General features: G+C 33.7%; 2 protein-coding genes across 9 annotated transcripts; both read right to left on the bottom strand.

Moving 5' to 3' along the window:
• Positions 1–5,388: 5,388 nt before the first annotated feature.
• Positions 5,389–12,145, bottom strand: LOC130635699 (uncharacterized). Of its 5 annotated transcripts, none has more exons than XM_057445124.1 (5): positions 11,979–12,065; positions 9,531–9,562; positions 8,681–9,184; positions 8,035–8,232; positions 5,389–7,614 (listed from the first exon to the last, which is right to left on the bottom strand). In XM_057445124.1, exons 3-5 carry the CDS (start codon positions 9,164–9,166, stop codon positions 7,204–7,206), a joined length of 1,095 nt encoding a protein of 364 aa, XP_057301107.1. In that variant the 5' UTR covers positions 9,167–9,184; positions 9,531–9,562; positions 11,979–12,065; the 3' UTR covers positions 5,389–7,203. The 5 variants fall into 5 exon arrangements, with proteins under 5 accessions (XP_057301107.1, XP_057301108.1, XP_057301110.1 ...); XM_057445125.1 differs by having other exon boundaries at positions 9,526–9,562; positions 11,979–12,019; XM_057445127.1 differs by lacking the exons at positions 9,531–9,562; positions 11,979–12,065 and adding an exon at positions 12,092–12,145.
• On the bottom strand, positions 11,893–26,534 carry LOC130635698 (hemicentin-1-like). Of its 4 annotated transcripts, none has more exons than XM_057445119.1 (16): positions 26,076–26,534; positions 20,888–21,085; positions 20,449–20,595; positions 19,828–20,130; positions 18,319–18,651; positions 17,400–17,702; positions 16,729–17,043; positions 15,926–16,252; positions 15,574–15,743; positions 15,383–15,467; positions 14,807–15,040; positions 13,737–13,886; positions 13,575–13,607; positions 13,403–13,487; positions 12,900–13,080; positions 11,893–12,709 (listed from the first exon to the last, which is right to left on the bottom strand). In XM_057445119.1, the coding sequence occupies exons 1-16, from the start codon at positions 26,119–26,121 to the stop codon at positions 12,407–12,409; spliced, it is 3,213 nt and encodes a 1,070-aa protein (XP_057301102.1). In that variant the 5' UTR covers positions 26,122–26,534; the 3' UTR covers positions 11,893–12,406. The 4 variants fall into 4 exon arrangements, with proteins under 4 accessions (XP_057301102.1, XP_057301103.1, XP_057301101.1 ...); XM_057445120.1 differs by lacking the exons at positions 17,400–17,702; positions 18,319–18,651; positions 26,076–26,534 and adding exons at positions 18,955–19,251; positions 19,332–19,610; positions 23,315–23,495; XM_057445118.1 differs by lacking the exon at positions 26,076–26,534 and adding an exon at positions 23,315–23,491.
• Positions 26,535–26,590: the final 56 nt, after the last annotated feature.

Genomic DNA, 26,590 nt, shown 5'->3' with positions numbered 1-26,590 from the left:
AATGGTTTCTATTCCTGATTTTCCAATTCCTTTCTGCTATTGCAATGTACACTCTTTTTCTTTGTTCAGTCACGAGAAGCCAATAACCCTTTATTTTCAAATTATTAACTAGGCACATTGTAGAAAACACCGAGGAAAACTATTTTTGGGAATGTATGGTTGTTATTATCATAATGAGTAGGGTATAAAATACTGTGATAAATGTTATGTATGTTTTTTTAATTCTTTGAAATGTACATAAAATCCGAAAATACAAGTTAATTCTTTTAATTTTATGCTCGCTCACCACGAGCCGGCTATTTGTATCAACTAATTATTTCTATTTTATTTTTTCTTAAAATAAAATAAATAATTAAGATTTATTTTTTAGGGGCTTTTTCTTATGATTTCACAGAAAAAATAAGTTGCGAATTCCGAAAATTCGAATTAGCTGATGCTTCGTAAGCCTATAAATACCATGAGAATTACTTTTAAAAAACATCAGAATTAATTTTAGAAAGCATCAGTTTTACTTTTAGAAAACATCAGAATTAATTTTAGAAAGCAACAGAATTACTTTCAGAAAGTGAAAAGGATATATTTTGTACAAAACCAACGGTCGGTTGATCCCTGACATTTTTACAGGTTTTATTTCCTGCTTACAATTAATTTTGGTAACAACATGCCATAGTTTGTATTTTTATTTAAATTAAAAACTAATTTTGGATTTGTCACAAAAACTTAGTCTGCAACATAGAAATGCTGGGCGACTGTTTTAGCTGGATTGGGTAATGACAGCGAGTTGCCTGTGATTTTATTTACGCCGAAGTTAGGAGAAAGTGTTTTTAAAATAAAGGACATTACTCCTAAAGGAGTTCAGTGATTTAAGCACTTAAGCACTCCACATGGACTTGCAATATGGTTTTCCTCTACTATCTGCTCAACTAATTGTCACCTACGATGAGTTTTTGAGATTTCACAGGAAATTATTTTGCAAAATAAAAATGCGTGGTGACTGTTGCTGCTACGAGGCTGAACTATTTTTTGCCATGTCATTGTTGGCAACGCTGTAGGAGGTACATAATAATTCAGGCATGGATGCTTGAATTATTGTGTACCCCTTTTCCTTATAGGCGCATAAATGTCTGGCAACGCCATAGGGGTACATATCTAAAAGAATATTTATGCCAACATTTAAACTGGAGCAGTGGGCTACAAGATAAGGAACAAGTGCAAAATGAGAGCAAGCGTCGGTCACCGTACAAAATGTATTACGGAAATATACCCGATACTTAAAGATGTATATCTTTATATATACTTCTGCAAGTTGCTTCCTTTGTAGGGATCATGAAAAGAATCTTTGACATTTACCGTTTAAAAGGCACTGGTCTTTATCCAGGTGAGCACAGACAAGTTGTAGTCAAAAGTAGGCGTCGTTGTTGTATAAACCTTCGCAGTTCCTCTTAGTCAACATTCTACGTTCTCGCTGCAGTCGATTGATGGCCACCGTGATCCCATTGTTACCGTCGTTAAGTATGAGGACAAAAAAATTTTCATTTGCTTCCTTGTTGATATGTGCATCTATGTCCTCGATTCTGTTGTAAAACCCGTTGACGATCTCTATACGGAGGGGTGTTTTGCTCCTATCAGCTTCATATCTGGTGATGAAGTTATTATTACTATAGATATTAAGTCATGTAGGCCAAATACTGATCAACTAAAAACGGATTATCGTACACAAACCTAGATAGTCGTCAAAGAGTGAAAGTTTCCCCATGTTTGTCACGTAGAATTGCTTACCCATGTTTCTTCTAGAAGAAGAAAAAAACAACTATCACCAACACTACATTGCTATGCAGCTACTGCTAGAGTGATTCATGAGATGAGTAAAGCTAAACCATCAAGGCACGAAACATTAAGCTGTGTTGATCACTGCAGTAATTTAAATGTCTCGCCTGTATCTGGTTCAAATGAGATTTGAGAGGTTTCATGAGGCGTTACAACTATTAAAAGAAATTTGTTCATGTGTCGTTGTTTTGACGTCAGTTCATTCCTTTTTTTTAACAAGTTGTTTCAAGTATTTTTAAGTTAAATAATTCTCCATTAAACATAAACTGCATTGTGTTGTGTTGTTGGTGTATGATGATGCGTTTTAAACATTGACCGATGTGTCTCTGGTGTTAAAAATGCATTTTTTAATTCCCACAAGTTCTGGGAGAGTGCAGTTTCCTTCTAGTATTTTTCGTGCTTGAACAATTTTCAATGGTTTCTATACCTGACTTGCTAATTCTCTTCTGCTATTCCATTGTAAACTGTTTTTTTTTTTGACAAGTGACGCCACAGCAGTAAACAAAATTAACACAGAGAATGCCAGCACGAGAAAAAAGTCCTTTCAAGCAATTTGGAAAAGTAAGGATTAGTGCTTAGGGGTTTGTACAGAAAATTGTAATCACTCTATAAGAAGTAAGTTGTGTTCATATTATGTACTTTTCGGACAAATTGTTCAGTCCTAATAAGTCAATAACCCCGAATCTTCCATATATTAACTAGGCACATTGTAGAAAACACCAAGGAAAACTATTTTTGCGAATGTATGGTTCTTATTATCATAATAATAAGGGTATAAAATACTGTGAAAAATGTTATGTATGTTTTTTTTAATTCTTTACATAAAATAATTCTTAAAATCCGAAAATGCACGGCGAGTTAAATCTATTTCATGCTCGCTTACAACGAGCTGGCTATTTGTATCAACTTATTCTTCTTTTTTTCCTTAAAAAAAATAGTTGCAACAAAATAACCTGAGATTAATTTTTTTTTTTGGAGGGGAGGGGTGTCTTATGATTGTTCTTGTCGTGAGTCACACGCCTTGTCTAGTAAAAATAGCTGTGGTCATTTCACAGAAAAAAATACGTTGCGAATTGTAAAACCCGAACTTATCAGATGCTTCGTAAGCTTATCAAAACAACCAGAATTACTTTTAGAAAACATCAAATCACCTTTAGAAGGCATCAGAATTAACTTTACACAACAGATTTTGGAAAAGGCAAAGTACAAAATAAAATTTTTTATTTATTTACTATTTATTTAAAGTCGGTTTTACACATTTCATAGACTAATTTACACCAACAAAAAAAAGCAAACAATAACTTCCAAAATAATACGACTATATTTTGCGATGATAAGATACTGCTACAGAAACTACTTTTGTCTTTTTTATTGGCTCTTCACTTTCAAACCATAGAATATTATTTATATTTACTAGTCGATAATGCCCGTGGAAAAATCCACTTAGGCAGGATAACAGAGAAAAACAACCGTCATTTAAATTTTGATGACGTCAGCAGAGACATGTCAGAACACAAAATGTTTATTTTAGAAATGTGTATGCCTGTTGCCTTCATCGTATAGATCTTGAAACGCTGAGCAAGAAAATGTATAGGATCATGTACTTTTGACAAACGGTTGCAGAGATATTAGGGTTTAAAGGTTTTTTAACGACGTCATCAACCCGTCAATTCCGAAACGACTTCGAGGACCCAGGTTTGGGAAAATAACCCAAATTTGCCCTAGGTGGTCCCTAATTACCAACGCAGTGAAAAATCATTGACATCACCACCTTGTTTCCAAGTTATTTGCCCTTAAAGTATTAGGTGCACTGTAACGGCTTCATTAATTTAATATAGGATATTGACGCTAAAGTAGTGTTATTGACCTCGCGCCGTAAAGTCAGAAAATTTAGCATATTAGACATGCATTTTTCGGCAACATCAAAGGAAAATGAACACATCCACTTTGCCTGTCACAGACACACAGACAGACACACTTAGCGTATTATTATTTAACCCTATTCGGTCCGGGGTTTTTCGAACATACTATGACCGGGGGGGGCGGATTCCGCCCCCCCTCAATAACTTTTCATAGGATTGTTCAAATTGAATCAAACTTGGCACACTTATAGTACGTCATAAAAGGAACAAAATGGCGGAAATAAATTTTTGCTTGCGTCAGCACAATTTCTGTGACGTCATCGGAAGCTTGAAAATTGTTAAAAATGCCACTATCTGCTTAAAACATAATTACTTTTGTTCTAGAGCGAATTTTTACATTCTGTTTGAAGTTTCTGAAAGCTAAATAAAATTTTTTTAACATATCTTCCGGTTTTTACATGGATCGAATAAAAAATTGCCAAAAATTGCCCGAAAATCCGTTTTTTTCCGATTTTCGGGTAAAATCCGAAAAAATCGGGAAATCGGATTAGTCACGTGTCAAAATTATTCGAAATGATTCTTCTTGATGAAACAAAGTTGTGTTGCAAGTTTCAAGTTCTAAGGATAATCCTAACAGGAGTTATTATATTTTCCCTATTATAAGGATTTCATAGAGATTTTAGGGGTAGTTTCGAGTAATGGCCAATACCAAAGCCTCTGAAAGGTATGGGACCTAAAAATTTAGCATGCAGGTGTCTAATAGATAAATGTTGAAACTTAGTAAGAATCATAGCCATATAAGAAAGCAATCAGGAGTTATTAAAAAAAAACCGTCAGGGGGGGGCGGAATCCGCCCCCCCCCGGACCGAATAGGGTTAAACTAGTCGATAAGGCCCGTGGAAAAATCCACTTAGGCAGAAGGACAATGGAAAAGTAGGTTGTTTTAGATTTTTTGGTGACGTCAGCAGTGCAATTACAAAAATATTTGGTGAAATTTAGTTTATTCGTTGCCTGTACTATGTAGATGTTAAAACGCTGACCAAGAAAATGTATATGATCATATCTTTTTGATAAGCAGTTAATGAGACATAAGGGTTTTAACATTTTGCTGATGTCAGCAATGGCCAGTCAAACCCCCCAAATTTTTTTTTTAGAAATTTGTATATCTGCTGCCTTCATTGTATAGGTCTTGAAACGTTTATCAAGAAAATGTATAGGATCGCGTATTTTTGACAAACGGTTGCAGAGATATTAGGATTTGAAGGTTTTTCGATGACGTCGTCAACCCGTCCATTCCGAAACGGATTCGGGGACCCAGGTTTGGGAAACTTACCCAAATTGGTCCAAGGTGGTCCCTAGTTACCCACGCGGTGAAAAATCATTGACGTCACCAACTCGTTTCCAAGTTATTTAGCCTCAAAGTTTTAGGTGCACTGTAATGGCTTCATTAATTTAATATAGGATATTGACGTTAAAGTGGTGTTATTGACGTCGCGCCGTAATGTCTGAATATTTACCATATTAGACATGCATTTTTCGGCAATATCAAAGGAAAATGAAGACATCCACTTTGCCTGTCACAGAGACACGGAACTGGCGTATTATTATATAGACTAGTCGATTAGGCCCGTGGAAAAATCCACTTAGGCAGAAAAACAATTGAAAAGTTCTGTTTGAATTTTGATGACATCAGCAAATATTTCAGTATATTGAATATGCCTTTTACTAAAAAAATAATCTGAAAATGCATAAAAAGAAAGTATATAAGTCATAATTTAACAAAAAAGTTCTTAAAATCTAACACAAAATATCAAATGTCAAATCGCATGAAATCCTCCCAACAAAACTTCAGACAAAATATGAAAAACAACGGCGTGCAAGGTGTAAAATCTAGTTAGTGGAAAGTTACAACATTGACAGTCACAACCCAGACAGTTACGACAACAATAATAATAATGTCAGAAATAACACATATCTCAAATATGTATACATCTTATTATGTGATTATGTTGAAAACCTTCAATATTTTAATCTGAAGTGTCGAAAAGAAAGGCTTGCAACAGTAAGCACAGATCTATGAAATAAGTTCTTTACGCATTTTAAACATTGTCTTTTCCCTAAATGCTTATACAACAATACAACCTGAACAATATCAAAAAGCCAAACTTAAACAAACACAAAACACCTAAAAACAAAAAGTTAAACTTTGAAAAATCATTTATTCGGTTGCATACCATCCTCTCCCGCAAAAATATGCACAAAATGTAAAAATTAACCGGTTAACAAAACAATTTTTTGTCTAATGATCCGTACTTACTATAAGTTTAGTTACACAAAATGTGAAAAATACATTATTTGCATATACAAATTGTGAAAAATACATTATTTGCTTAAAAACATTCCTTAAACTCTTCTTAAATATTATGTAATACTTTTTTAAAAGTTGTTGTGGCTTGTTAATTTAAGCTTAAAATGTCAATTAAAATAAGTTACAGTCACATTCTTAGCAAAGACCACTAAGATTAGCTTACATGTAAAAAGCAACATAAATCTGAAGCTAGCATAAGGTAGCTACAGCAGCTAATAGCTGGTCACTTAAATATAAACTGGAGACTTAGCTAGGTATAAAGAACATGGCTACATATTTATAAATTCCTAGCTACCTAGCTAGGTAGTTGTTGTTGTTGTGGTTGATGCTAGCTAACAACCATGTCTCGCATCAATAATATCATCAAAACTTTAAAAAACATAAACAAACCTTACAGAAACCTTTCTATACTTCATTTATATACCATGCCCCTTTTTAAATGCTTTTGTAAAGATCTATTTTGAAGGCAAGAGAAGACAAATGCTTAAAAAGGACAGCCATCTTTTTTGCAAACACAATTTCCGTTACTTTGTGCTAGAACTTTATTTAACAAACCACACAAAACTCGCGGCTTTTCACGACAAAGAAGACATATTTTTTTCGGCAACATCAAAGATTTTTTTCGGCAACATCAAAGGAAAATGACGATATCAACTTTGCCTGTTACAGACACACAGACACACTCTCCGTATTATTATAAGAGACTAGTATTTAGTCCCGTGGAAAAATCCACTATAGATACCAAATAAAAAAACAGCGAAATTAACCATAAAATTCATTGTTCTTTTCGTGAAAACGTTTTGTTGTTAATTCCATTCAAGCGGGAATAAATAAATCCAATATGTTTTTCATAAACAATAGACACGTGCTGAAGGGAATAATAAGAATTTAATTACCCGTGACTTGTGTAATAAAGTTTACATTATTACACAAAGGTTTTTATGAGAACAATAAAGTAAATTAACCGTGACTTTCTTAAACTAAAAATTTTAAATCAATTTGAAAAAGCACACAAAAGACAATAAGTAATAAAAGTTAGCAAAGGTGACATGTTACCGCGGCTGTTTCTTTAGAAAAACAACACATCCACTTTGCCTGTTACAGACACACGGAACTGGCGTATTATTATATAGATGTTACAAAAAATTAATCAATTATTAAACTAACCGCGAGCTTTCTCGCCCCTTCATAACTCATTCGCCCATGCTGTGCTAATAAGTTATCCAAAACTAACAAATCTCCCTTTTCCCATTGAATTCCAACAGCTAATTTCCATTGTGCAATTCGATGCTGCTGTATATACTCCAACTCTACTTCTTCACCATCACCATAACTCACATGGTGAGGTATCTCTTCTGCTTTTAATTCAGGTTGATCATAAAAGTCTGGATGATTAAAATAGAACGAATTGTGCATTGCTGCTATTTGATTAAACCAGATTTTTTCTTTCGTTTCTGGATGTGTTATAAAGGCATCACAGATATGCCAACTCGTCAAGGTACCATCTGAATGCCATTTCCATTCGCTATTTGAAGACTTTAGGACTTCTTCTGCACGCTAAAAAATAATACAGGAGGATCAGTAATCATTAATCGTCTTGAAAATTGAAAAGAACCAAAGTTGTAAGCATTCTGAAAGAATGTAAGTCAGATACTCAAGTGGTGTACAAATTACACAGAACGATTACAGTGAAACAAAATAACGTTTTCTGTGTCAAAGATAACTGATGGAATATACCAGTCATGTTCAGCCTATAATCTGTACACTGTGTATAAGAACAAATCTTTTACTTCTCAACCAACTCTTCTCAGTGACAGGATTCATAGAATTTAATTTGGTTAGCCCGAAATTTTGTCGACGATCAGGGACTTAATCTTAAGAAAGTTAAGTAGTTAGATGAATTAATGGCGACGACGAAACCGACAAATTATTTGACCTTTTCAGCCAAAAGGTTTGTGAGCCGATAAGATGAGTTACCTCTTTTGAGTTGGTCTTGAAAATAGACTGCCATGACATATAATCCGAATGCTCACGAGCATAATTTCTGATATATCGAATTTTTTTTTCATCCGCCTTTTTGACAAATCTTGGATCAAGCTCTGGCAAGAATTCCCTGTTGAAACAAATTGGAGTTTCTCCATCGATCGTTGGAGGGGTAATACAGCAGAACATTATCTAAAGAATTCGTGATAGGTAGCTTATACGCCAAAATGAGACGAGGGAAAACAAAAAGACCAAGCCTCTTTTGAGTGGCTTTAAAATCAAATTCCTTTATTTAAAAGACTTGGTAGCAGGAATCAATTTCAAAAGAATTGAATTGTTTTTTTCGCTTTCCAAAACATTATCAAAGCAAATGCGTGAAATGTTTATATTCTTTTTTGAATGTAATTGCACAGCATTGGATTACCAGTTCGTACAATTATTTGTACATCTTTTACGTATGGAAGAAAATATAAACAACAACAAATAAAGAACTACAAAAGTACCCAAAAAAGAACAACAATGCACAGCCAACCTCGTTTCTCTTTCTTAGAATATCAGGATAACGAATTGTTGTTTCAGCACCTCTGGGAACGAAGTTGACAGCTACACAATACTACACAGGAATTAAAAAAGCCTGTACCTTTTGTGGAAATCTTTTTAAGCACGACATCTCATTATGTAAGTCAATACTCATCTCTTTGGGTTCATTACTTGCTTCGTATACATTTTCAACCAGGCTATCTCGGCTTGCAACGCCCCCTACATATGGCAACATTTTATAATCTGTAGCTGTAATTATGCGGTTGAAATCGTGCTCGCTCTCGATTGGTAGGCCTTTAAATAATATCGCGCTGCTGCTTTGCAGATTAGCGTCTATGTATTCTCGTACTGCGGTTGCAACTTTACTTTTGTCACCTTCAAAGCGAACAGCTTTTAGGTTTGGGTTGTGTGTGTAGCTTAAGAATTCTGGCATCTCTTTATGAGAAGAGCCAACCAGAAACTTCCGTCCTCTAATACGTGAACCATATTGTTTAAGACTTGTGTTAAACTCTACCGGCACAAAAGATGCAAGTCTCTTAAACACTGTCTGTAATTTAACTCGATTTTGCTGTGCTTGACGAAACATAACCTTTGTTTTTTAATACTGAAAAAAAAGGTGATAAATAAAATTGTTATAAAATATGTGTAGCTGCAAAAAGTTATCATTTTCTCGCACTTTGATTGGCTCACCTGCAGGAAAGGTAAGCTATATTTTAATTTTGCACCGTGGGAAGGAATACAATCTATACTTTTCTTTTAATTCTATACTGCAAAAATATATTTTTATTTAAAAACCAGAATTTGCCGAGAAAATTATTCCCATTTTTTTTTTTACTCTATCGAAATATAATTTTTATGAAATGAACATAAATGTTGACAATTCTATTAATATTTTGCTTATATTAGCAGCCAGATGCTTTCCACCACTAATAATGATAAGCTCACCTTACCACGTTGAAGAGGCGTTGGATTGAGTAAATTTCTAAACAAGAAACCGCGGTCGGTTTAAAATCACACATAGCGAAAAACATTTTAGTATACGCGTTCCTGCCAAGAATATGTCGATCTAATACTGATTCAGATATTATTAAATCAATAATAAGCTGCGTTTCTAGTTGCGTCACTTGCATCTTCGTAGATTGTGTATTTAAGGAGCCAGGGATAAAATTCCAACCAAACTGTTCATAAAACTTATTAGAACATAGTGTCAAAAGAGGGAGAAAAACTAGCTAAGAATAAGCCCAACCTCTGACGTGTTAATTAAAATTTTAAGGACAGCCCTGTGTACGAGGTCGTTTAACTTTCTGCATGCTATTAAATTTTATTAAACATTTCTATCAATTCGGACAAAAGCTTTTTTTCAAAAATACACAGTTTTTTATGCAAGAATATTCCTCTGCGCGTGAAAAATTATTTCAATAGAATATGCAGAAGAAACGGAAAACCGAATGGAGTTTTGCTTTTGTGAGAACGCATGTGAAAAAATAAAATAAAAAGAATAAACGTTATAATTTTCACAAAATTTAAACTTATGTTAATACAACATTGTCCAGATAAAACAAAAAAATATAGCACACAAATCTTTAGTTACGATCCTTTAATACATAGCGAAATACAAATTGTAACGAAAACTGGTTTGTCTGGTTGTTTACTGAAAAGCTATGAGGAACTCTACAAACGAAAGGAAATGTTACGTATTGTGACATAAAAATACTTTAACATAGCGCCCTTCTACGTCACCCCTAAGCCAGTCTAGTACTGTCCTTTCAGCAACATCAACTTCTTTCTTTATCTTAACTAATCAACATGCATCAATAATAGTTTTAAGTCTTTTGAGACATGTTTGTCATTTTTAGTGTTATAACCGTAATACAGTTTTTGTAATCATTTTACCTGATGATGTAGTAATATGATACGACAAGCTTCGTATTTCAGTCAAATATAATATGTTCTGAGAGAATTTTGTTTTTATAACGAATAGAATATATAAATCAATAAATCAAAAGGACTTTAGCTGACTGTCAACAAATATGATATGTAATGTAGTACATTGTCACTAAGCTAACTGTGAACATAGAGATATAATAAACTTTTAATAATATCTCTATGCTGTGAACAAATATATGGCTATAATGTATACATTTTCACTAGCCTAGATCCCTCTGATAGCTTTGTTTACTGTCAAACCTCACAGTGCACTCCGCCATCTTTAAAGCAATGGCCGGACAAATATTTTATACTAAGAGTAATTACTTACAACTACATGGGGAAGGGGGAGAATAGTTTATTACAGTATGCTGGAATTTTGACACTCCTGTCTACTCCCCTTTAAAGGGTTCGACAGAAAGGCTTGAATTTATGCTGACTGATAAACGTCACTATGACAATAATGCATCTTTTATAGAAGTCACTGTGCATCTCTTTATAAAATAAAGACGGGAAGTATGAAGCTATACACTACATTGTCGCCAAGTGAAAAAGATCGAAGTAATAGCGCAGTACCTCTGCAGGGAGACGGAACTCGCAAAAAAGTGCAAGATGTATGGTTCAAGCGGAGCGACCACACCATGCTAGGTGTGAATGTGGAATTGTCGCGCCAATAACAGGCCTAGAAATATTACTGTGGGTAGGCTATAGGTTTTGCTGGTCGTATAGGCTACATAATTAGCATGTTTGTGATGTACAGCCAAGTACCTTCCCAGTAGCTGCATCGATCAGTAGATCTTCGTCATGAACAATGCGTCTTGCTTTCTTGCTAAGTTTCTGTATACTTTCAGATTTTTTCTTCGTGACCGTTCCACATAAGGAGCTTGACTTGATTGCTTTAGGGATGTTTGCTCGAAAAGGCCCTCTACAATCTTTTACATAGTCTAACAGATAATTCCTGCTTTATGAAGATCTGTTTTAGCCAAAATATTTATATGGGAGCAGAAAAATATCTGCCTTATGAAAGGTCTAGTTTTTTTTTATATATAACCAAGAAAAGATTATACCACACTCATACATACACACACGTGAACTAATTAGCCAAACTTTCAAGAGGTATATCTCATAAACAAATCAGGTTTTAAATTTTAAAAAATAGATCCATAGACAACTTTTGAATCTTTTATAAGATGTATTCTCACGAAAGTTAAGCTTAAAAAACACTGCAGTTTATATGGTTAAGACTTAACCGAAAAAAAAGTTTGCGTAAAACATCGTGTTATATATAATACCAAAGATATGTCAGGATGACAAAGATGGCGGAACAGTGTTTGAAACATGTACGACAGTCATAACTAGACAACCTGTGATGAAAATGAAGACAAGTTATTTGATGCGTGCAATTTCTTCGTGTATCAAAACCTCAAAACAAAAATTAAAAATAATACAAAACACAGCATATATTCCATTACCTAAATGTTTAGAAACAAGTCTCTCCAACTTTAAGACAATCTGGGAACGAGTCTGCTATGAGACACACACTAAAGCGCTACATTGTGTTTTCAAAGATAGAAAAAATACATACAGCTAACACCCAACTTTTGTAAGGGGTCTTCCCATGTTAATCATAATGTTAACCTTAATCGACAAAAACTTCACGTGCACAAGTTCAAAGTTCGCAACACGCGCATGTGCTTCGCGTATGTTACATAAGTATATAAACTTGGTTAAAAGAATATAATATTAATATTTAATTATTCTACTTGAGTTTCCTATATTCATATTAATTCATTAATTCCTCATTGAATCTATTCACAAAGACTTTCGTCAGGTCGTTGTTTTTATGAAACACTTGTGTTGTTAATTAATATAACTGAGCTAGAAAAACAACAACAGTATATCACACATAACCATTAGTTTCTTCTGATGAGAAAGCTTTATTATCATGACCACGTGTGTTAGGCGAAATTGTATCTCTCACTGATTTCGGAGGTCCGGCTCGGTCATACAACTTAAGAAATCCGTTTGAATTGTCTAAATAATTAAAGTCTGTGTCTCTGAATGATTCATCATCGTCATCAAATTCTGTATAGGCGTTACTCTTTGCTGTAGAAGGACCTGGTTGCGCATATTCGGTTGAAGGAGGTTGTTGGGACGATGATGAGGGGCGAGCTACCTCTTCTTCCCCGAAATACATCTCCACCTGTGTGTGTAAAAACACATCAAAATTAGTTACAATCTGATCAACCTCGTCCCCAGGGTTCTTTTACACACATGCTAACGTAAAGGCTACGTCCCATGCTTTCAGCATATTAAAGGTGTGGTGAAACCCTGGAGGCGAGTTTGCTATGTTAACTTAATTAATACAGATTGGTCGCCATCTTGATAAATACCTCAATTGTGTCTGTCTCTTGTTTCTTCGGCGGTCTCTCCTCCTTGATGCTTCCGTTGTTGACCGCAGACAACTCGGTAGGCTCTGGCAGGTAGATGTCTCGCTGTGTAGGGATGCTGCGAATAGATGGAGGCTGGGAAACGTCACGATTGATGGGAACGAAGACAGGCTTAGAACCTTTCCTAAAGTAAAATATCAGAAATTTTTATTAGCGCCATAAAGGTAGCTTCGTGGTAACAGCAAATTCCCGATAAGTGCGTTGAACGTTCTAATGTCTAACCAAGAGTTAAAAAATGTTTACAAAATAAACTGATTTGACCTAGCCCTAATTATATTTGACTAGCTAAAACATTATAACAAACAGAAAGAACAACATTAGTGTAGTCCTTAACATCAACCTCGTCTCCAGGACATCGGGACGGCGATACGAACATGTTCGTCTCGCCGTCCAGATGTGAAAAGAGACAACAGAAGTGGAGAACGAGGTTGCTTTAACACAATTACCTATTTTTTCGCGCCATCCACAGAACACATACCACACATAACACAACAAACACAGGAATCATTAACCACAATGCAATGTACCAATCTAAAGCAACAAGAAAGGCAAATTTAAAAAAAATATTGCAACTTGAAAAGGTTTATTGCATTTGCACAATTGGTTAAGAAAGCTTACCTTTGTGCCACGAATCTGATGATATCTGCCCAGCTAAAAAGGTAAAAATGGATTAGCAAAAGTTTTACGTCAACTTAAAATAAACTTATTCTGTCGATAATTCGGCTAATAATTTATTATAAAAGTATTTTTAAGTTCAGGTAACTTTTCAAATTTCCTTACCTATTGGGCATGCGCCAGCATTGCATGATTCAATCGAACGAGTTTCATTGTTACACACATTATAATTGCACCTTCTGTCACGAGTTCTGGATCCTCCACCACATGTTACGTTGCAGTTGCTCCACGCTGTCCAATCAGTGTAAGGAGGAACTAGACAGAAAGTCACGTGACTGATGACTCGTTTCAAAGTTTAATTTAAATCAGCTGAGAGAAATTATTCGGCCAATTCTTCATACAGCGTCCACTTATCAATTCTTTGCCCTCTTTTAATTTAGACCGGTCACTCACTCCATCGAAGAAGAAGGAAAGAACTGGTTTTGCGGAAGTGATTATTAATTGCTCTTAGTAATGTCTTCAGGTTTCACTACTATGTTTTATGAAACCAAACGTATCAGTTTGCACGAACTAAACCTTAGACATATACCTTTACATTGGTTTTATTTCATTTCAATATGGCAGATATGAAATATCAAATTAAGGAAAGTCAAATGACAAGAACATCTTTTTCTTTTATGGTTTAATGTCTAAGAGAAAAAAAAAGCCTTGCAAGTGGTATTGAAAACGTTTGCAGTCTTCAAGAAGTTTAAAAATTTATAGCAGCCATTTTTTTTTATGAATGAGCAGCTATAAGGCGAGTCAGGAAATGATTTCTACGACGTGACGTTAAGTACCAATTCTCTCTATTCTCTATGTTTTTTCTAGCAATTCGTCTTTATGTAGGAATTCCATAGCATTTTGTATGCTAGGTCAAAAAAAAAAGGATTCTCATCGACTTACATACTATACCTTATCAGGAAACAAGAGCCTGATTGTAGGAGAAAGAAATGAAACAAGAAAGAAAATACACAACAATCTATTTCTTCCGGAACTATTGCATATTTTTTCCTTTGCATAGATTAATTTTAGTCAAAGCAATTCTCCCTACAAGGTACCAAGTTTGTACGTTATTGTGCCTTGAATAAAGTTTTGTGCCCTTTTTTATTTGTTGATAGTTTACGGATTACTAAATGGAACATTCTTAGTTAATTTTACTAAGTCTAGATTATCTATCTTAAATTTGTAGAACTTACGAAGTGTAATATCTGAAGTTACTGATCCATGACTATTTTGTAAAATGCAACTATATATCCCTACAGTTGATGTTCCAATGGTCAAGTTAAGAGAATTTCCAGTTGTTTGAGATACGTTGTTTGGTCTTAAAACCCAAGTGACTTGAGGTGCTGGATAGCCAACACCAGCGCAATAACAGTGGTATGTACCATCTTCTTCCTGGCATGAAGCTTTTGATGTGAAGGCTGGCGTAACTAAGAACGAATAACGAAAGTAAAAATGAAGGCTTAGTGTAAAATTTCTTGTTTGCTACAAAACTTCATGCTAGCAAACAGGTCGATAGAAAGCAAAATCATTTACTCCTTTGACGTGGATGGGGGTATCTTTTATCTTTTTTTTAAAAAAATAATTTGGTAGGAGGGGAGGGGCAATTTCCCCACGATGATAACCTTTTGTTGGTATGGGCTGGCAAATGGGTTTTATTCTAGTAATACTGAGTTGTTGACAAACAAAAAGTTAACTAGTAGAAGGCGTTTCTAAGAGATAAAGCAGACAATATATTGTGCATCAGAAAATCTAAAATATTTAATATGTACTTTTTACTGCAATTCTGTGTGTGACTGTGTTACCAACACCTTCAGCGTTTTCAGGTGTGCAGGTGTACACCCCCTTTGTGTCTCTCTAAAAAAAATATATTTCTTTTAAAATATTCACTAAGAACACACAAACTCGAAGATGGAGAGTTATAGCTAACTCACAACTTCTAAGGAGGAGAAAAATTGCTTACATCCACAAATCCAATAATGTATTCACTTTGATTGTTTGGTTTAGTGGTACCATCTTTTTTCCATAGATAGCGGTTAATTGGAGGATTTGATTGGCTAGCGCAACTAAGCGTAAGTGAATTTGTAATTTCTATAGTTTGATTCGTAGAAGCAGCCAGTACTATTGGAGGATCTAAAGCACATTTTTAAAATTTTTATTTTTCATAACAAAAACGTTGATCAAAGGTTTTTATTTTAATCTACCAGATTTTTTTTAAAAGAACACATAGTTAAACTGAAAAACTTAAACGATGGTCAAAGAGATACAATGTGCTACATTTTTTTATGCTTGATAAATAAAAACCTAAAGCTTACACATAACATCAAGATATTTTTTTCTTCTCCTCGTCTCCTTCACGCTGGCTACTGTGTTCTCAACAACGCATGTATACAAGCCCGTATCGCTTGCAGTGGCATTGGTAAATGTTAAAATACTTTCTTTGACAATGGTTGTTGAGTTTGCAAACAAAGTATTCATTACAAATGAAGCTGTGTCTGAATTTACTTCATTTAGATCATCTTTGATCCATTTTATAGTTGGTTCTGGCTTGCTTCTTGCAATGCAGTTAAAGCTAGCGGATTGTAATATTTTAATGACCGTTGAACCACCATCTATTGTACCCGTATCAAATTCAGCAGGCCCTAAAAATGGATTTATCATTTACAATTTATTAATTCAAATTGTATAAATCTGAAATTTATATTTTTTCCTTGCAAAAAGTAAAACATTTTTGTAAACTTTGATCAATCGATTGGTTAACCCTTCCGCCCATGTTTAAAAACACAGTTGCATTAAATCGGAGTCAGAGGTCTAATACTAATTTTACACTTATTCATTACAAAAATTGAGACGACACATTCTTATCGCCACCTTGAAATCAACATCGACCTTAAAAGCTTCCTTATAAACAAAAAATATATTATTGGGCAGCAAGAATTTTTTTTATTGTGTCTGGCCTCTCTACAATATTGGATTTTTTTCAAAATGGTATCCGAGTTGTTAAGGATGATGACAACGGACGAATCCGTAGATTTTCTACGGGCTGATGATTAGTATTTATATGTAACTCTAAAGAAGCACCTTCATCCCCAGTCTCTCATATGTAATTGCTACTTACAATGGACAGTGACGTTGGTTTGCTTAGTGAAGCTACCCAAAGAATTGTTTACAACGCAGTAATAGATTCCTTCATCATTTCTTGAAATTTTTGGATTGAAATTAATTCGACTTTGAACTTTCATTTCGTAGGATGCTGTAGCTAAAAGTTCTTCCTTAGCTAGATGGGAAATGTTTTTAAATGTTTTTCTGTCTGCAGCATAAAACCACTCGATACTAGCACGTGGATAGGAATTCACAACACATTCCAAATATTGAACGCTAAATTCGGCGAGAACTTGTTCTGATGGAGGGCCAGTTACAAGTTCGGGAGGATCTATAAAAAAATCAAATCATTAGATTGAAATAATGTGAAGCTTATAATACTGTTATTTTCCGTCGTGACGTAGTTGTGTCGTAAATTTGCGTTGTCGGTGATGTATTCTGATTGGATGAGATTGACATGTGATTTGATAAATGCGGTGAAGTATTTTTTTGGAAATATATTTGATTTGCAGACAGGCTTACCTTTAATACTTAAGTAAAAACAACAACACATAAACAAATAAAACGAACGAACGAACAAACGCGAAAAAAAACGCGCGAACAAACGCGCTAACAAACGAACGAACAAACGAACGCGCAAACGAACGCACGCACGAACGAACGAATCAATCAATCAATCAACTTTACATTGAATCAGTAACGTTGTATTTGTGGTAACTGTTGAGTTTTTATCATTCGCGGTGCATCTATATATCCCATGATCTGTTTTTCGTACATTTTTAACTTCCAGCATAGCTTGAACAATGATTTTTCCTGTGACGTCAAGAAGTTTAGTGACAGGATGAAATATAAATCTGTCATCTGTTGTAACTTCCGTTGACCATGCAACTGTCGGTGTGACATGTGATTGGACTGTACAGTTAAATATGAAACTTGAACTGACGTTTGTAGTAAAGAACTGATCTGGGCTTTTTAGAAAGTATGGTTTATCTAAATAAATAAAAAAAATCCTAAATTTTTATCAAAGCGTTAGCCTTAAGCTAAAATCCTTAAGATCCTTAAGCTAAAATCCTCGCAAATTCTCAGAATTGACGAATTCTCAGAATGGTCGGTTTGTAAAAATTAATCCTTGCAAATTTACCTTAAAAACTGTAGTTGTGAAAAGTAATCCTCGCTAAAATATTTGAAAAACACGAAGTTTTTCACTCAGGCTATTTTTTTTCTTCTTCGTGCTTTCTCAATTCTTTTTAATGACAAAGCCAATGGCCAATCCAAGTTACCTTATGCAAAACTATGCGAAAAAGTGATAGTAGATTTGCCAAAAATAACTCTTCGCAAAAAAAACCTAAATTGTTGATTTGCGAAATAAACTATTTGCGAAATATATCACCATAACTGCGAAAAGTAATCTTTGCATTTTTAATTCTCGCGAAAATAGCTCTTCGCGAAATTTACGCAAAAGGGTAACAGTTGACATTGAGTACAAAATTGTATCATTGGATTGGAACGAAGGAGAGTAAAAGCCATAAGAAGAAGAACATGACAACGATAATACCATACTTTCTTAACCTATTAGACAAATATTAAGGAGATACTGTTTACTCACGTGACACAACTAGAGTTGTTGTCTTGTTCGTTACAGATACACCTTGACCAGGTACGTTATTTGTTGCTTCACATGTGTATTGTCCAAAATCACTCTTCTCCACAGATGTTAAAGAAAGTTCACTGAATTTATACTCCTCCTCTGTTTCTTTATTTATTTTTGTTGTATTAGTTATTGTGAATTCAGAATTAGGATTTTCAACTAATTTATCGTTAATAAACCAACGCACAGTTGGTAGAGGATTACCGTAGACATTGCAAATGATTTTAACATTGCGTGCATGCTCTACAGTACCGTATTCTGCTGGAGGGAATGACGTAATTGTTGCAGGATCTGAAAAATCGAAAAATATCTGGTCCAGATTAAAAATCAGATTAATTATTACGTTACTAAAAAAATAAAGGAATTAATTCTTTTAGTTTAAAATAATTACGATTTAATATGTGGGTTATTTTATTGCCTTCTTAATTTTATTGATATTATGTTTAAAAAAATCATTTTTATAAACAGATGAAACTGATGAAATGATGTAATGGAATATGGCGTCATAAAGTCAACAATGTGTTTTAACAGTCTCAATGTCGTGTTGTTTGTTTTGTTGCAGTGTTGAAGTAGCATCGCTTACAGTGAACTTACATCTCACCACAACATCTGTTGAAATTAATATTTCACCGAACGAGTTGTTTGCATAGCAGATATAAGTACCAGCATCCGATCTGTGTATAGAAGCGATCGCAATTTGACCATCTACGGTCACAACACCGTAGCTGTCTGACTCATCTGATTTGCTTACTCGTACGTTTTCAGAAGAATTTGGATATATCCAGACAAAGTTTAGTTCTGCCTCTCCGCGTATTTTGCAGAACATAGAAAGTTGTTCACTCTCATCACGATTAATTGGAGAATCGGGTTTCGATATCAAAGTTGGTGAAACTGGTAAAAAGGAGTAATATTATTAGGTAGAATATTCAAATCGTAAGCTGTTCTTTTTTCTGTTGTTTATCTAAACTTACCATGTATGCGTAGCGACTTTGATTTTAGTGGTCCAGCATTTAGATAATTTCTTGGTTCGCATGTATAATTACCCTCGTTGCTTTTCGCGGCATGGATAATGTTGAACACTCCGTCGGTGGTGTTTCTTAGCTGCACTGAATCTTTATAGTATGCGTAATACGGAGGAGGGTTTGCATCGCAGGTACATTTCAATGTAACGTTTTCCGCCGCGAGCACATTCCCACGTGATATTTGTAAACTTGATAATTCTATTTGAAAGTTAGTGTTTTCTGGTGCATCTAGAATTATTGGTTTATTTATTTTTTGGTTTGGTTATCAATACTTATGTTTTATTTATTTAGATTATAATATTTAGATGGAGGTTTATATTTTAAGATTAAGCAAGAAACAAATGTTTGTTACGAGTTAATTTATATTACACATAAATTTATGTCAATATTTTTTAAACATTTTAGATAAATTCTCAAATGAACAAGAAAATAAAATTAAACTTACAATAAACAGACAACGAGGTTGTTCTCTGTTCTTCCCCAAATTCATATCTAACTGTACACTTGTAAGTACCTCGATCTGATCGATGTACTTTCGTCAAAACGAGATTCGACGTTGTCTTGACAACGTTGTTATTTGTCGTTTGCACATTGACGTCGATTCTATTATCTAATAAAATTTCGACGTCATTCTTGTACCACGTGATATTAGCTGCTGGACGACTATCAACGGCACACGTTAGTGTCGTGTTTTCCGACTCAAGCACGGTTAATTCAGGGACCAGTGTAGTTGTAAACGTTGGTTTCACTAAACAAATAAAGTTGCATTTATTCTCAAATGAACAACTACAAACAACTGAGATTGCAAGTGCGAGAGATATTAATATAATGCCAAATGATTTACTGACGAGAACAATTTGGAATGCAACCATTCTGCATATTACCTACCAGAAAAATATTAAATCGATTTTTCTCCCCTTAAAATAAAGCTAATTGATAGCTTAGGTAGCGCATTTCTTCTCTCCTCTTGCGTCTCTTTTCTGAATATCAGTACCTTGTAGCAACAGAAAACATTACCCTGGGTAAATAGGAACCCTAGGCAAACAATCGAAATCAAATTACCTACCTACTATTCTGAGAAAAGTTTCAGACATAAAAACATTGCCATCGGTTAACGAAGCAGAGCATTTTATAATTCCTTCGTCTGGAAGACCTAAATCTGTGATTGTCAATCCCGTTTGTCTTGGTGTGTATGTTACACGACCAACGAATGCTAAAATACAAAAACAATAGTGACCATCTCATCTGAATGAAAGCTAAAACTAAGGTAACGAAAAGCTCTCACTCAAGGACTTGACATAAATCGTAATCAAATATGAAAAAATAAAGTATGCAAACATAGTGATAAAAATAAATTTCAAGATATTTTTAATAAGCTCCCTGTTCTTGATTAACCGCCTAGTCTAATTAGGCGCCCAATCCTGAGATCGTAAGGTATTTAATAAACGCCCAGGGCGTGTAGTCTGTCACTTACTGTAAACATCAAAAATATTATTCCCACTTACTAGCCAAAATTTTTGACGCAGCATCAGATGTGTCGTTGAGTCTCTGCACACTAACAATAGTTTGGTTACCGTGTGACCATTTTCGATATTCTGCAACATCTGTCACAGCCAACTGCCAATCAAATGTGACAGAGCTTCCACTATAACCAATCGTTTCTCGAGCTGGTTCCTTTACAAAGCCAGAAGAGACTTCTAAAACTGAAACAAAGGAAAAATTTATTCACATGTTAGTATACAGAAAATCAGCAAAAAATCTTAAATTCACTGCGTCTTTCCTCTGCCAGTGTTTTTTTGTGGGTGGTCCTCTATGATATGGTATTTTGTGAGTTTCCATATGTGTATGTTAGACCCATGTCCTTGGTTAGACACCATTTAGTAAATTTATAAGACCCATATCTTATAAGCATAAAACTTATCATCATACGTGAGGTCAGACTCCTGAAAAATTCCTTGTTTTCACTTCGTTTTTAATTAGTTTTTAAAATTAAGCATTAACATAATTTCGGGAATCAAAATGGTAAATCATTTAAGCATATCAAATTTAAGTCAAATTTTTAAAAAGAATATCAAAAATCAAGATTGAATCTCTAACATTAAAAGATTTGACACGTGAACAAAGAGATTTTCGTTCTTTATATTTCACCAAATTAATGCAAAAAATTGCAAAACTGGAAAAATGGTTAACATCTATATTATGATACCCGTATACGTCTGTCCGTCCGTCTGTCTGTCACGCAAAATGGTACTTAGTAGCATGCAATGCGGTATAAAAAGGACGGGCGAACTCGTGGATTTTTCCACGGGTTAACGACTAGTATTTTGTATTGTTATAAGAAGCTTCAAATTTAAAGTTATTGTTGGACTGGAGTAAATAGCTTTTAACATTGATATTTAAAGTACTTTGGAGTAAAAAAAATACAAATACAATTTTTATTACAACATTTATGGATCGCTGTATATAACCCAAACGCAATATCTCCAAAAGACAACTCAGAAGTATGAATATACTAAACGAGTATTGGTCGGAACGTAGTATCTTCAAGATTTAAATTGTTTATGTATAAAACACTTTATTTTAGGATTTCAAATGATAGTTTTGTCCTTAATAATATTGTCACTGTTGTGTCACCTTAATTTTGAGAAGTTTATTACTTCTTGTCAGTGGTCCAGTCGTCAGTAATTCTCAAAGAAGAATATAGCATTTATTTTCCATTCTCATTCTCTACTTTCTTATAAACATCGTCCTCCAGACACTGTACTCTGGAAAGTTGAATAAAAAGTTACGTGTACTTAAAATTCTTGTAGAAAAATATTCTTGGAGAATTTGTATTGGACTTAATTCATTAGGCTCATTTTAAAGCTTTTTTCGTTCAACAAGATACTTTTTTTGGTGTTAGCGAGATAGTTTTTACGTATGTCTATATTATTATTAAAAGACAAATGCCGGTGAAAGATATTTTGGTTCAATGGCATCGTTTTTAACAAGCCTTCACTGTTTCACTTCACTGTGATGTAAGTTTCCAAACTGTTTGAACTAATTTTATAAATTATTAATATATACGTAAACTTTTTAAAAACAATATAACAAATTAGTTGTAATGAAACCTGAAATAGTCAGTTTAAACGGATAATCTGATTACATCTTGCACAGAGATTAAAAGTATCTCTGCGCTAATTAACTGTGGGAAATTTCAGAGGTTAATTGAAATATGACGTCGTGAAAGTTATAGGAATGAGTAACTGTAAAATGCTTATCAAAATCAAACAAAAACAATGTTAGTTGTTTTAAACCTAAACTCTTTGCTGGATATGTTGGTGGTATTTTTTTGTGTCCATTTTTGTTCCATATTATTTATTGAGGTTTTAATATATATGAAAACATACAGAAACACTATGAAGTTATATAGGTTGGCCTGTTGCTGTTAGTTTCAGGATTGTATACTAAATATACGAATTTCACTGACTTTATAAAGTACGCGTTCGCAAAAGACACCTAAAACTTTGTACAGGAATAAACGGAGTTAAAAGACTTTTAGACCTCGAAAAAATTCACTTCTTATGAAAGTAAAAAAAAGATTAGATAAGTAGAACTTTTTATAGTCTTCTCTGATAATTTTGTGTTCCATAATAGCTACTATATTTACATAAGCAGTAATGGCACAAAGTTTTTTATGTAGCTACTAACTCAAACACATTCTCATTCGGATACATGTTGCTGTTTCCCTTAGAAATCCTTAGGTTATAAGTTGGAGCAAGAAAAAAATATTTTTAAAGCCAGAACTCTTAGAAAATATTCTGTATGTTAACTCTAAATCAGCAGATAGTAGAAGCTTTAAAATTCAAGTTTGGATGCTGTCTAGAAATTCATACACTAATCATAATCTGTAGGATTAGAAATAAAAATTTTCTACACAACAAAAATATTACCTTTCAGTATTACAAGAAACACAACAAAATAAATTCTGTTTTTAGCACTCGACATTCTCTCGAATTTTTTTTAACATCAATAATTTTTTTTTAATCGTCAGAAAAATACCTCATCATGTTTCTTCACAATCAAGTATTTGCATCGATCAATAATTTTCTAAAAAACGTATTGATTTTTTTCTCATGAGGAAAAATTGTTTTTTGTTAATTTTTGTATACCTTCTAAATTGAATTGAATTCCCATTTTAATCGATATGTATAAGTGCATTCTGATATGGACAGAAGATAACTATGACCATAAATCTTTGTTTTTATTAGTTTTTTAACATCTAATCTTTTTATCTAAAAGATTATGGTTTTTAGGATCCTTCCTGTTTCTACAAAACACCATGATCTTGTCAATAAAATCACCTACGGTAGATACAACAGCCTTCCTCGATCATACTTAGCATTTACTTAAAAATGGTAGCCCCAGATATGCGTTGTAAAAACGTGATGCTATTTTATTAACAGCCTTTATAAACAAAATACCTATCCACATAACGAGAGTTCTACAGACAAAGAATAAATAAGAAAATAAACACGTAATCAGCTTTAGGATTAAATGTTGTGTTTATTTCGGATCAAGGCTAATATTTGCTAACTAGTCTATGATACTTTTAAGTCAGGAACATTTACAGTGACCCACTTCACTTCTTTTTTCATTGTTTTAGTTGGGAGAATGTGTTGGGATTTGGTCAGATCATAGAACCTCCATTATTTCACAATAAGACTTGTTCCGACCCACCTCTTTAGATTATATAATAAGACTGTTAGATATGCTGGCTTTTATTTTGTTTATATTTCTGTTTTGGGGAAAACTCATTAAAAAACCGACCAATTAAACTTTTTTATTTCCTGTTGCATGCTACATTGCTATTTGAGATAATCGTTCGTCTTTCGGAAATCTTACATTTATACACAAGTTTTTATTTTTCTTTATCAATCCACCTCGTGAATTTTAAAGCATTGTTTACACGAACATTTAAAACTTTAATCAATCAAGTTATAATTATTAATATTTTGTGTACTAACGATTGTTGAGATTATTATATTGGTTGAATGACAGTCAGTTAGATATGGATTACTGCTTGAAATCTTATCCTTCTAATCTCTAGCAAAATTTCGTCATAAAAATGTAGAAATTGTCGTATTGCGCGTTTCAAGAAAAATTTAACTCTTTCGTAATTAAACCTCTTTTCCGTTCCTTTAATATGCTATTAGCCCTCCATTTATTTTATAGGCTAAGAATGTTGAAAAATGCAAAAATTGTATCCAATGTTCTTCTTTTTTAGTAGCAACTTAAAATATATTCTGAGTTTAAATGTCTTCAAACATCAGGGCAGGAATTTGGGCGCCAAAAAAGTCAAAAAGCCCAGGGTGCATACTTATTTGCAAAAATCTTATCAAAAAATGAATAGGTTAACAAGACAAAGACTAAACTGAAACACTTTAAACATCTTAAACAAATATTTTGGTCTATTAAAAGTCTCATATATCCTTCCTATTTCTTCGACTTCTTCAAAAAACATTTCCCCGTCCCTTGCGAGTTGGACATAAGCACGTTCACCTCAAACAGTAACTGCCAGACTACAAATAAGGGTTACATTCAATAGCACAGTTGACTCCCAGTAATGCCAAACTCCAAGGCACCGAGGAAAATTGTTTCACGTAATGAAAGTTTACGTATCCGATGCTTGAGTTACCGAGAGGTAAATGTATGTAAAAATTATTTAAATTTTGTTAACTAACTAATTTAATACTGCTTTTATATTATATAGTACGAGAGAAAAAAGCCTGTCGTGCGTTTGTTGCTTTCCAACTAATCTACTTCAAGAACAAAAATATTCATTTTTTTTTTCAAATATTTCATTTCGTCATTTTTCAAGTATGCACAATATGTCAAACAGTCAATGTTATGCAGCCGGCATGTTGCAGAGTCGCTACTTTTGCACACATGAGTCACATTCTCTATCACGCTTGCACAACAAAATAATCCGCGTTGGGATCAACAAAGGCGCAATGACGTCACCATGATGACGTCAGCAACAATAACCACAATTTAAGAGTTCTTAAGTCCCGAGTCAACTCCGAACACTCAAACGTTTAAAATCCGTGAATCTTAACTAAAAATGGCGTTTGCATTTACTTATTGTAGCGAATTTTGAAATTAGTTGTCTGGTCTCAACATATTTTGACCAAGATTGTAGCTACAGTCAGTCAGAAAGAAGAATCAACAGTTAAGATGGAATCTTCAGGACACTAAACTTGACTGTAAGTAGATGTCCAGTTTATAAAATACAAACTATATATAAGGAAAATCTTTGCAAATTCCTTTTTCATATAATAATTTGAACCGAAAAAATGAAAATATCCAAAGTTTACATTCCAGATTATTTTTCTGTCATAACATGGTGTATCATTCTTAATGCACCAAAATGAAAAAGCAGAAAACTACAAGAAATAAAGTTGGTTAAAATTGGTTAATAAAAGTCAGTGAAAAATTTTGGTCGGTAGAAAGTATTAGTCACTGAGTCAAAATTTTGTTAATTTTCACTAACTTATTTTTCACCAATAAGGTAGCGCCTTAATTTCGTGCTGTTGAAGGTTTTTGGCTATACTTGCCACAAAAAACAGGTGATGTGCTGAATTGACAACTAATTTGATTGGATGGTTCATGGGGTAAGATTCTTGCGCGATTAAATCTAAAAAACACACTAACCTGTCAAAGTAATCGAGACAAAACATAACAACTGTTTTGAAATCATTTGAAAAACCTTCTCATCTTGTGACGTTTTCACAAGGGGAACTTTTTTTCCAATCACATCAACATGACTATCACACAGTTAGATGAAATGAAAATAAAGTAAAAATAAAGAGAAAAAAAAGAAGTGTAATATTCTTAAAATAATAACACACATGAAATTTATTTTAATAATTAACTTAGACTGAATAAAATTTCGTTTACATGAATACATCAGAATTGAAATGTTTCAAATTATCCTATTCAATTTTAATGTTAACACTTGAGGTTATGGTGGCTGTTATATCACTTAAGAACAGAGAATGGTTCAATAGGGATTTTGTGTTTCTATATTTGAAAAGATCCTGGTTATAAACCTTTAGTGTTTCCGCGTAACCATTCTCCACCCGGTAGGTTGCAACTAGCTTTATTATTCAATTTTTTACCTTCCATGATTTATACAAATTATTAAAAATATATAAAAAAAATATTCC

Source organism: Hydractinia symbiolongicarpus, chromosome 3, assembly GCF_029227915.1.
Source record: "Hydractinia symbiolongicarpus strain clone_291-10 chromosome 3, HSymV2.1, whole genome shotgun sequence".
In the NCBI taxonomy this organism is placed as follows: domain Eukaryota; kingdom Metazoa; phylum Cnidaria; class Hydrozoa; order Anthoathecata; family Hydractiniidae; genus Hydractinia; species Hydractinia symbiolongicarpus.
Note: the sequence above shows the minus strand (reverse complement) of the source record. Positions and strands in the feature narration are given on the sequence as shown.